This window comes from Panthera leo, chromosome B4 (genome assembly GCF_018350215.1).
Source record: "Panthera leo isolate Ple1 chromosome B4, P.leo_Ple1_pat1.1, whole genome shotgun sequence".
NCBI classification, from domain to species: domain Eukaryota; kingdom Metazoa; phylum Chordata; class Mammalia; order Carnivora; family Felidae; genus Panthera; species Panthera leo.
Genome location: NC_056685.1, coordinates 74,166,874 through 74,179,596, shown reverse-complemented (window position 1 = coordinate 74,179,596; position 12,723 = coordinate 74,166,874). Strand labels below are relative to the sequence as shown.

At 37.1% G+C, this 12,723-nt stretch overlaps 1 protein-coding gene across 2 annotated transcripts in view; it reads left to right on the top strand.

Moving 5' to 3' along the window:
* The window catches only part of RPAP3 (RNA polymerase II associated protein 3), a 38,448-nt gene extending 26,222 nt beyond the window's left edge, over positions 1-12,226 (top strand). For both annotated transcript variants that reach the window (XM_042946324.1, XM_042946325.1), the window contains exons 13-17: positions 5,380-5,600; positions 6,861-7,047; positions 7,869-7,966; positions 8,671-8,771; positions 11,342-12,226. In XM_042946324.1, coding sequence (XP_042802258.1) covers positions 5,380-5,600; positions 6,861-7,047; positions 7,869-7,966; positions 8,671-8,771; positions 11,342-11,427 — 693 coding nt within the window. In that variant the 3' untranslated portion in view covers positions 11,428-12,226. The remainder of the gene's footprint in view (positions 1-5,379; positions 5,601-6,860; positions 7,048-7,868; positions 7,967-8,670; positions 8,772-11,341) is intronic.
* Positions 12,227-12,723: the final 497 nt, after the last annotated feature.

Here is a 12,723-nt window from a genome sequence, read left to right as displayed (position 1 = left end):
GAGAGGAGCATGTTACTTATAAATGTCAACTAAGCTCAGCTATGTTTATGTTACTTTGTTAATTCTGATTTTTTTTTTTTTTAAATTTTTTTTCAACGTTTTTTATTTATTTTTGGGACAGAGAGAGACAGAGCATGAACGGGGGAGGGTCAGAGAGAGAGGGAGGAACAGAATCAGAAGCAGGCTCCAGGCTCTGAGCCATCAGCCCAGAGCCCGACGCGGGGCTCGAACTCACGGACCGCGAGATCGCGACCTGGCTGAAGTCGGACGCTTAACCGACTGCGCCACCCAGGCGCCCCTGTTAATTCTGATTTTTAAGTACACTGTGAGACACAGTGATTATATTCTATGGAAAAAGACAAAAATTCTAAATGATAGGATCAACACAGATGTGTTTCAGCTTCTAGTATAAAACTCCCATGATGTATCATGAGGGGTGGTATCCATTCTAACAGTGACTCAGGACACAACAGAACGTGCTCATGTGAACGCAACTGAAGGACTTTGTGGGGAACTGGCCCTGCAGTTTTAACTGATTTTCTTTCTTCATAACTTCCATTTCCAGTGTACATTTTCTAGCACAAATACGTGACTTCTGATAATTAAGCATATTTTTACCCAGGGTACAACTGGAGGGATTCCGTGTAGCGCATCTGCCACCAGAGAAGGAGCAGTGATGAGTTAGGAAATTTACCTAAGACCATTCAAAATGGCACAAAGCACACAGTGTAAAGTTGGAGGGATGAGGTTTCACATTTTCCAGTTGTGAGGATTACCGCAGACATTCTGAACAGGTTAATTGTCTCACTGGAGACAGGAGAGGAGGAAACAACAACCATCCCACATAGAGGAGTTCTTGGGAGTCAGCCAGGCCGTGAGACTTCAGTATGGAGTGTGGTGCCATCCTCCTCGTGTTATTCCCAGAAATGCGCGGTAAAAGCCCTAAGGTCCTCAGCCTTTAAGTGCTTTTGGCTTCTGGAGGCACAACCAAGACAACAAGCTGAAAATCGAGAAGCCTGGAGGCTCCTGAGCTAAGAGTTTGGACTTTGAAAATAAGTAACGCAGCAGACACACCACACAACACACAAAACAGAGGTAAGGCCAGGAGAGGGTGCTGTCCAGAAAGATGAAGGTTTCCCGGAAGAGTCACAACTGAAAATGACCGCAGCGTCTCCCTTGTCCTCTGTACCCTTGGTAGAGACAGAGCTGCTGTTCCTCACGGGAGCAGCACCAGCTTCTGGATCTGATAAAGGCCCTAGGAGGACTGGAGGCCTGTTGTGATTTGCATAGATTGTGCAGAATTAAAAGAAACCCCCATTTATTCCTTCACCATCTTAAACTCTCTACTCTCAGGTCCCTGCTCAGAAGCAGAGAGTTTTTCACATGTTCAGGTGACCCCCAAGGATAAGGGGGAGACCTGTCCCTTTTACTTAGTGAAGACACCACAGGGCCCTGGTTCGGGTGTTTTCATAACTCATCAAACAACTGTGGACAGCCTGGGGCTCAGTCAGTTGGAAATAAAGTTAGAGGTGTGCCTCGTGGCTCGAAGAATCCAGCACATGGTCTTTGTACAATGCACATTTGCACAAGTGGTGTGTCCACCTTGCTGTAATCAGCCTCATTCTCTCTGAGAGACACCTGCTCCCAGCTCTGTGTGGGGAAATGACACAGCCCATCATCGCATGTATGTCCGGAGAAGCCTGAGGATCGTTAAAATGTCCTCAGTCAGGTTTATTACCCTAACATTGCAAAGCCCTCAGTACTATAGCTACACCTTAAAAAAAAAAAAAAATCACCTACGGCAAAACTGTAGTATATGCAAATCGTCCTTAAAAATATACCATTGCACATTGTTTTTGGTATACTGTAGTATTTTTCATTAAGCCCAACAAAGCCAGTTTTTTCCCCCTGCAATATTAGAAGGAATAGCTGGTGTGAATTTAGCAATTTGTTCTGTGCTGGATCTTTAAAGTTATTCATTTAGGGCAAATATATATATATATATAAATATATCTATATATGATATGACTCTATGGTAATTTCTAACATTCACATATACAGAAGAGTACACAAGACAAATTAAGATTTAAAAAATAAGTGAACACCCATGAAATCAGCTAGGTCAAAACTTGAAAGGTGTCAGCCCCCAAAATCTTCCCGTGTGCCCCTCACTGCTCGTGATTCTCTCCCTGCCTCCTGGAAGTAACTGTTATGCATGGCAGATATTTTGAGAGAAATAATTTTGTAAGGAAGTCAAAACAGATACTTTGTCTTCTTTTTACAAAGGAAGAAAGGCAAAGAAAGTTTGTCAAGTTCATATTTCAGGTTAGTAACAGAATTTCTTAGTTTAATGCTTTTCCAGTGTTGTTTTTAATTCCACACCCAACGTGGGACTTGAACTCAGGACCCTGAGATCAAGAGTTGCATGCTCTACTGACTGAGACAGCCAGGCGCCCCCTAGTGTTCTTACTGTGACTTTATTCTGAGACTGTACTTGTTCATATGCCAGGCATAAACCTAGTAGCTTTTATACATTGTATGCATTTTCATACATTATGTTAATGTGCTGCTATTCTGTTCTTTTCAGTAAAGGTGATCAGATGTTTAATTAAAAGTGGTTTAAACTTTTACATCTTTGTAAGATGTTTTCACAAAAATTAATTCACAAGGTTTAAAAAGCTTTTGTCAGACTTCGTTGTCCATAATTATAAAAACATTGACATGTAGTAAACCAAATATTTGTGTATGTGATGTACCATGGCCAGTGTGCCCTGAGGAGCTTTTATATATTTGTTAGGTTCTCTTCTCCCTCACTTTAAAAATCAGTTTATGTTAACAGTTTGAAAACGCAACATGTATTTAAATCTTTTGTGGGAGGACCTCAAAACAAAACAAAACACCTCTATGAAATGTAACATCTGAGGTAAACCATTCTGTAAATGATCCCAAACAAAATCAGTATCCTAGCGGGAAGGGAAAATTGCTGTTTATTTTTATAATAGGTCTCTATAGTAAAAAAGTGGGTGTTATTTAAAAAATCAAAGATGCAGTTTGATGTAATGTTTTTAAGAGTTGATTTTAGTCCCCCTTCATAAACTTTGAAGTCTTGGGCCAGTTACCAAATCCCTGTGTGATCCTTACTTTTTCTCCTTGAGAATAACTCACAGGTTAGTTTAGATCAAAGGAAATAATACCGATTAACGCTAAGGCAGTTTTAGGTGAAATGAATATTAATTTCCTTTTCAGGAACCTGATCACGGGAAAAGTGGTCAGGAAAGAGAGGAAAGCCCAGGACGTGGAGAGAGTCCTAGGATGATTTTAGTCAAGTGAGAGCCTAGGCCAGGGAAGTCTCTCTTTCAAGGGCTGACAGCCTGAGAGCACTTCTGGCAAATCTCCGGAGAGAATGTAGAAGAGCAGTGATGTAGATTATCTGGGACCTGGGGCTCCCTAATGGGTGGTAGTAAATGAAGCGTTTCCTGATCTCATAGCCTCTGCTGAAATACTTTATTTTCATTTCTCTGTTTTCCTGTAGCAAAACTTCACCTTTCTACCTGGTACTTCCCATCTCTTTCTCCCTTTCTGTTTATTATTTTTCTCTTCCTTTTCTTGAAATGGCCATATTCATATAGAGCTAAGTAAAATGTCATGCATCTAAATTTAATTAAAAAAAAATGGTTAATTGAAGCTTTCATATATTCTTACATCTTTCTGTAGTGATATCTTTTGTGTTTGACTCCTGTTAACCAGCATACTGTCATTCCCCCTGCCCCCCTAACCATCAGTAGCCCTCAGCAGCTCCCAGTGGGAGCTGCCTACACTTAATAGAGACCACCGATTAGGAAATTTTAAAATTGGGATCATGTTGACACATCTGTTGTCAGTGAAAGGATTTGGCTTTAAATGGGACTATATTGATTTAGTTCAATGATTATTGCCTGTCAGAAATGACAGTTTATTTTGCAGCACTAACACATGCCCATTCTTGGTTAATATCTTCATAGAAAACTGTTGCTGTTGATTTTTCTCAGCAAAGCGAAGGCCTTAGCTTAACGTAATTGCACTTTAAATAGAACTGCTACTGTGATTCTGTTAACAAATTTGCTAATGGCTTTTAAAAGTTATGTTCATCCAGTAACATTTGGTTGTTAACTGTTAGTCTTAGCTGTGTTAATAGAATGTCTGCATTTAACATTGAGTTTGTATGTCATTGAGTTCAGTATATATGTCAAAAAAGTTTTTTTTTTTTAATGTTTGTTTATTTTTGACAGAGAGACAGAGCATGAGCGGGGGAGGGGCAGAGAGAGAGGGAGACACTGAATCCAAAGCAGGCTCCAGGCTCTGAGCTGTCAGCCCAGAGCCTGACGCAGGGCTTGAACTCACAAACCATGAGATCATGACCTGAGCCAAAGTTGGATGCTCAACCAACCGACTGAGCCACCCAGGCGCCCCCAAAAAGTTTTTATATCTACAACGTTTTGATTTAAAGTTCAACCATACAGTTGGAATGAACACTTAGATTATATTGAAGAAAAATTTTTTATTACTAACAGAGTATTATATGTAAACTTAAGAAGAAATTGAACATGTTTGACACAGTGACTGAAAGAGTGAACCCTATTTATTTTATTAAATTAAAAACCATACGGTCAAGTCTTACCAACTTCGTGAATATCTTTGGCAGATCTTTAATCCTTCGCTGGTTTTATCCAGCTGCTACATATTAGAAAATCTACTTCGATTTTAATGTTAGTCTGTTTCATACAGAATACTAATTAACTGTCTGACCTTTTTCTGCGTGTCTTCAGTTAGCCCACTGTAGGTTTGGCTATCATTTTTCTTGGCTTTGTTGCCTGTAGGATGAAGTCCAAACTCCTTGACATGGCGCATAATTCCTTTATAACTGCCTTTAAGGAGCCTTTCAGGCTTTGTCCATACCACCACTCCTCCCCTTGCACCAGCCCCATTGGACTTCTCATATTTCCACTGACCATGCAGTGCCCTTCCACATTGCCGTTCATGTGTCCTTTTTCTGTGAAGCCTCCCTTGTTCTCTTAGCATTTTGTACTTCACCTTTTATAGCATGCATCCCATTGTCTTGTAATTATGTATAGGAGCATCTCTTCTTTCTCCCATTTAGACTTCCATATGGTAGGGACTGTGCATCTTTTTAGTCTTTATATTCTCAGAGTATGACTCCTGTGTGTCTAACCATCAAATTGAATTTACTTACAACTGTTAGTCTGGGAAATTAAAATCCAAGTACATTCTCAAAATACATAGCCGATATCAGCTGTAAGAACACTGCAACCTTTTAATTTGTGATCCTAAAATAGAAAACCCTAATACGTTGATTTAAAGAATTGATTTTAATTGTTTTAGAAACCACTCAAGAAGGTTATTATTGAAGAAACTGGTAATTTGATACAGACTATTGATGTGCCAGATACTGCTGCTAATAACATTACTCTGGCAAATGGGATAGCAAGTGCAGGCGCTACAAGTAAGAAAAATTCAAGCCAAGATGACCTTTTGCCCACAAGTGATATTCCAAAAGCAAAAGTACTGAAAATAGAAGAAATCAGTGATACTTCAGTCCGGCCGTGAGTAGAAGAAATACTCTTATTTTATACTCATCTGGAATGGTTGTAATTCACTAGAAAGTTGATATTACTGATGAGACTTCTGGTTTGTGCTCATCACCAAAATTCTTTGAACTGCCCAACTTCACATTCTAGTTTTTCTTTTTCATATGTACTTAACTGTAAGAGAGGGTTCGTTTAAGGTGTGATCACTATTCCTATACCATAGTGGGAGAGTTAGAAATAAGAAAGTATCTTGAGCAAATTGATTCTGTGCATTTTTGTTCTAGAACTTCAGTGTATGTATTTCACTTTTTAATTTAGAAAAATCTTTAGTTTCTTTTTTATGAAAATTTTTAATGTTTATTGTTGAGAGAGAGAGAGACTGAGAGTGCACACAAGTGGGGGAGGGGCAGAGAGAGAGGGAGACACAGAGTATGAAGCAGGTTCCAGGCTCTGAGCTGTCAGCACAGAGCCCGATGTGAGGCTCGAATTCACGAACTGTGAGATCATGACCTGAGCCGAAGTCGGACACTTAACTGACTCAGCCACCCGGGCACTCCTAAAAATCTTTAATTTTTTAAAAGGAAGCTTCATAAAAAGTGTAGAATTTAGTCATCGTTATTCTAGTCATTAATACATAAGATTATTTGTGGGCTCCTTAAATTATGCTTGGAATTTTAAAATAGTCATATGTATGCTTAATGGTAAGAACATAAAAGATATAGATTAATTCGGTTTATTTTGGGATGTTGAAGCTTTATTCATCCATTCTTGTATTGCCACTCAGCAATCCTATTAAAAGTTTTTTTTTAATGTTGAATTTCAGTGGTTTTATTTAAAGTGATAGTGATAAGTGATTTGAGGAAAACACTAAGTAGGCAGATATTGTTTTTAAAGGAGGAGGCACTTAGTGTCTTGGAGTATCTTTCTTGACACGTGCTAATTCAGATTTCGGAAAGGCTGAGTTGTGAGTGTATGGGATGTAGTAATGTTGTATATAGAAATGGTGCGCTTTAAAAGGTGACCAGGTTATATTAGCCCTATAGATGAGAATAGTTGTTATATAGCCAGTATGTGAAAATTTGCAAAAGTATAATCTGTCTTACCAAAAATACAGATATTGACAGCTAAAAGAATTTGCTATGTGCAGAATATAAATAGTTACAATAATATATTAGTAAAGTCAGAAATTAAAAAATCTCTGTTGATGTCTCCTTATATAAGCTTTGACGATTTGTGGTTCTTTTCTAATTGTTTGATGCCTCTGAAATATTTCAGACCCCAAGTCAACCTGAAACAGGATGTATGTCAGTCTTTCAGTGAGAAGACTTCTATACAGATAGACAGAGCACCTGCTCAGTTTATCACTACTGTTCTTCCTCCTGTTCCTGCAAACTCGTTTCAGCTTGAATCTGATTTCAGACAACTTAAAAATTCCCCAGATATGTTGTATCGGTATGTGAAGGTAAGAAAGAGGAAGCTAGCAGTTCTAGTTAAGTGAAAGGTCAGAGCTGCTTTTGTCACTATATAATAAGAGTACTGTATTTGCTCTTGTATAAGAGGGTTGTAGAGCACTTGCTGAATGCGTATATTACCCTGGCCAGACTATTTTAAATACTTGCAACCAGGAAGCCTTTGGAAATAGGTTCTGTGTTAAATTCTGTGGTCTAAAATAACTTAATCTAATTTGAAAAACCATAACCTAAACTTAATTCTTCATTCTTCTTTAACTTCTTTAAGAAGTTAAAATACATTGAGTGCCTTCCATGTGCCCCAAGCAACTGCTTGCAATATTTAGGCAATCATTCTCCTGAAAATGAGCTCTTATTTGCTCCCAGAAAAAGAACAAATCTTATGAAATTGACCAAATAATGGATTTTAGCATTGTCTTTCTCAAGTGTGATTACAGTAATAATCCCTTGCAATTTTCCAGAACGCAATTACTTCTAAATACATTGTCTCATGTAATTCTATTTTTTAAACTGTCCGGTTATTTTTATTGCTCCTTGAGAGCACTCTCAAGTTTCCTGTCTCTCCTAAGGGGGTGTACATCTCCATCTCTCTGTTCATGAGATTTTTCTCTGCCTTGAGCAGAGTGATTATCTTACAGTTCCTCTTTTGTTCTATCACAGTTACATTTCACTGTGACCTCATTATTACTCAGTAAGGACTAATGCATAATAGTTATTCTTTACCATATTCACCTAAGCAATTGTTATATACATAATTTGTGATATGTGAATGTTGCCATAATGTAGTTTTCTAACTCTTTATATCTCTTCCAAGAAAATTGAACCATCCATGTATCCTAAGTTGTTTCAGAAGAATCTAGATCCAGATGTATTCAACCAAATCATTAAAATTCTGCATGACTTTTACATTGAGTAAGTTGAATTTTTTTCCCTTATACCTGTGTATTGTAATGTTACGCTGTTTCTAGTGATTTGGGAAAGTCATTCTCTTGGATTTCATTATTACTACCTTCTGTATAACTAAATCAGCTTTCTAGTAAATTTCAGCATTACAGAAGTTGTAAAAAGATGACAAGTGCAAGCAATAAGAAGAGAAATGACTAGGTAGGAGGAAAAAGGACTTAAAAATTTTTTTAAATTTTTTTTTTAACGTTTATTTATTATTGAGAGACAGAGACAGAGCATGAGCACGGGAGGGGCAGAGAGAGGAGACAGAATCTGAAGCATGCTCCAGGCTCTGAGCTGTCAGCACAGAGCCTGATGTGGGGCTCGAACTCACAAACCGTGAGATCATGACCTGAGTCGAAGTCGGACGCTTAACTGCCTGAGCCACCCAGGCGCCCCTTAAAAAAACTTTTTTTAAAGAAAGGAAGGTGTAGAAGTGACAGATGTGATAGCAAGTTAATAAAGTCTGTGCTAAGCTTCACATTTAGGAATATTGTGATTTCTTCAGTTGACGATAAATCTCTTCATTTGGGCACTTAAAATATAGACTATATCCAGGGAGAAAGATAAATGGAGGTCTTATTTCTATATAATTAGAAATACTGTGTTAGAAAAAACCAGAATTAAATGAGCTACTTTTAATCATTTGTTTTATATTTGGATTATTTCAGGAAAGAAGAGCCATCACTCATCTTTGAAATCTTACAGAGACTTTCTGAACTAAAAAGGTTTGATATGGCAGTGATGTTTATGTCAGAACCTGAGAAAAAAAGTAAGTTCTGTGAAGAAAGCTTTTCCAGATCTCTTTATTCTGACATGTTCCTTTATGTTTTCAACAAACAGTAGGGAACATGTATTGAATATTTACTATGTATAAGGCACATACATTTAAATTTAATCACAAGTTAAATTGAATTAAGTGAAATAAAATCTTTTAATCCTGACAACAGTGTTATGAGTTGTAGGTGTGATTATCAGTTCCCTTTTACAAAGGTGGAAACTGAGGCATAGAGAGGTAAGGAACTTGACCAAGGTCACCTAGGTAGGAAGTCAGACCCAGGATTCAACCTTAGGCAGTCTGGCTTTATAGTCTGGACTCTTCTTGAAAATGCATCAGAGCATAACGGTGGAGAGCCTGCTGTCGTGGACCACGTAAAGGGTACCTGCCACAGGAGCAGGTAACTGGGCATGAGTGCAAGGAGGTGGGACTCATACTATGAGAGTAATTTTCTTGTGTTTGATTTCAGCTGAATCCTCACAGAAGCACAGGAGTTGATTAATGAAGAGGGTGGGGAAGAGTTTTGACCCAGGGAGTGACGTATGCAGAAGTTCTGAGGCAGGAGAGAGCAGACTGAATTCAGAAACTAAGTACAGTGCAGCTGGATTATGGGGGGGAAATTGGCAGGTGATGAGCCTGCAGAATTGTATTCCTTATTTATTTCTACATCTTGGTCTTTACCATGAGGTGTCAGCTTAGGGAAACCTGACTAAAATCGACCTGTGCGGGAACTTCAATTACTTAGAGTTTGGGACTTTACTTAAGTTTTAGGAAAAAGAGAAAGGTATTAGAATACAAGAGTACCGGTTGTTTAGTTTTAAAAATAGCAAAAACTGTGTACCATTTTCATATACCTCCTGGACTAAACGTACTTTGGGCTCCTTTTCTTGTTTATGTTTCTCGCAGCAACATTGAGTCTGAATCACTAAGAAAAATACATTTTACATTGTACTTAGAGAAGTGGACATGTAATTTTACATGAACTTTTTGAGTAGAGTTTAAAAAGTAAAAGACGTTTCTGTTTTAAGTCAAAAATAGCCCCTGAAATTCCCTAAAAAATATTGGCTTCTCTTAATTACTATTCTAATCTTTTGTACTACTTTTTTTCCTGCTCCACTATACTGACTTTATATCTTTAGATATATCAAGCTAGTAAACTTATTTTGGCCTTTGGCGCTCTGCGTTTGGCCGTTGCCTCAGCCTAGAATGTCTTCCCCTTGCCTACTTCTTCACTTCATTCAGTTTTCACCTGAGAGTTGCCACCTCAGAGGCACCTTTTCTCAGTAGACCTACTCAGAATAACTGCTCCTCTGCCCTCCCTCATCACCTCTGGCTTCTTACCCTGCTTCACTTTTCTTCATAGTATGTAACTAGCTGAAAATATTTCCTGTATTTGTTTATTATTTTTCTCTCCCTGTTAGAATGAAAGCTCCCTGAGAACAGGATCTTTGTGTACCTTGTTCTCTAGGCCTCAGGGCGTAGAACCGTGCTTAGTGCATAACAGCCTGTCAGTATAAATGCATTGAATAAAGGAGCTTCTTGCTACTGTCATGTGGGAAGTTCAAGTGTATTCAAAGAATGGGAGTTGTTTCCTTAGACTGGCCTACCAACAGTACTGTCTTGGTTGGGTCACCATTGCCAGCCAAGGGGAGCACCTGGGGAGCACCTGGAAGGGCTCCTGGCATGTAACTAAGCATTTAATTAATATTTAGCTGTTGTTATCTGTTGTATCATTAACAACCAGTAGCTGGTTTTAATGTTGAGAAATGTATGAACTATAACGGAGTTTTCCAAAGTGTTGAATGTGGGCCATTCAGTGGTATGAAAGGTGATTTTATATGATTTATAGGCAAATTCTGTTTTACTTTTTTAAGTTTATTTTTTTATTTTGAGAGCGAGAGAGCACACAAGCAGGGGAGGGGCAGAGAGAGAGAGAGAGGGAAAGAGAATCCCAAGCAGTCTCCATAGTGTCAGCACAGAGCCTGACTTGGGGCTAGAACCCACAAACCATGAGATCATGGCCTGAGCTGAGATCAAGAGTTAGACGCTTAACAGACTGAGCCACCCAATCGCCCTGTTTTAACTTTTAAGGGTTACATATTTTATTAGATATTATAAAAATGTATCACTAACATGATTTTGTGATGTTATTAGGAAGTTTTAATTTACAATAGTGATACAGAATTTTCTTTTAAAATAAAATGGTTTCAGTTTAAAAAACAGTTAATTGAAATATTAAGTAACTAAAAGTATACTTGTTACACAGGCAAAAGTGTTTAAGGTAGTACAGAATCAGTTAAGTTTAATCTGCAAGTTTAATGTTATTGAGAAAGTAGGGGAATTTTTTTACAGAATATTCTGGTAAGAAATGTCATTAGTTTCCTGTGTTTTTTTCTCAGATAACCTTTTTAAATATCTGAATTAGAATTTATAAATAATCCTAATGATTATTGCTTTAAAATATGAAGAGTTTTACTTGGCAAATCAGGTTATTGCCTTTAGTTTTTGTTTCACTTAGTTTTTAAAAAATGGAGATTAAAATGATTCTTTTCTCTTTTTTTCAGTTGCACGTGTGTTGTTCAATCACATAGACAAATCAGGATTGAAGGATAAGTCTGTTGAAGAACTTAAGAAAAGATATGGTGGCTGATTTCCATTGTTTACTGAAATTATTGTCTTTGACTTTCATATGTAAATTTTTTTTTACTGAAAATAAAGTATTTTGCTTTTTAAGAAAATGAAATCATACAGGAAAGGAGTATCTGTAGACGTAAGTTAATTGTACAGTGAACTGTGACTTAAGTAATGAGAAATGTCCTCAAGTGAACTATTTATAAGTCATTTTCCAGAAATAAAAATATAATGTATACTTATGAAGATCAATATTTTACGTCATTTAAAATTTTAAATCTACATTCTTCAGTACCCCATAATTATAACAGTATTTTTATATTTTCATGTTTTTGTAGCCATGTGACAAGGTTGCTTCGTTAGCATATGAATAAAGTTATATTGGTATAGAGGTTAAGTAGATAAACAGTTTCTATAGTTTTAATATCATTATGCTAGTTAAGTAATATAAAATTATTTAATTGCAGGGTATATAATTTTAGTATTTATGTTGAAAGGACACTGTTAACTAGACTCTTTGAACAGGTTAATCAAAGAGTCACAGCATCCTTCAGTTTTCATGCTGCAGTTTTTTTTCCTCCTGATATCCACATTTATGTCTTCTAAAGGCAGACAATTATCTAAAGTAAAGTGTAAGAATTTTAAAAACTAAGAATGTTTAAAGTTGTAATTAGCACGTAGCCTGCGTGTGTGTTTGTGTGTAAGTGTGGTGGTGTCTGTAAAGCTTCTGAAAGCAAGGCTGGTGTTCTACTCATCCTTGTTTTACATATTACCTGGCACAGTCCTTTGCACATAATAAAGCACTCAATTGGTATTTACACAATTTAATTCATTTTTACCATAGGAATCAACTTTAGTAAATGTTTAAAATAGCACCCCAGCAAATTTTGGGCATACTGTAAATGTTAAAACTAAGTTAATTTTAGAGGCCATCAGGTTGTTAAAATATTAGGTCACCATTCTGTAGCTGTTATCAGCATCAGTAAGACAAATTTAGGACTTTTATTTTATACTGTTGGTTATTTTGTTACATCGTACATATGCTTAAAATTGCTTGAGTAATAATCGTACTGTGTTTACAAAGATAATTTCCCAGTTCATGGTATGCATTATTAAAATGATCATAATTTGTGTAGCTTCCGTATTTTACAATACACTTAGGATAGAGCTCGTTAGTGTTATGCATTGCTAAGTGTATTCTATTTTGGCCTATGGAAAGGCAATGAAATCGAGCCTTTTATGTATAGCTTATACATAAGCTACAAGTATTGAATTTTGAATGACTTTAATGATTTTGATGTACAGAAGTGCATTC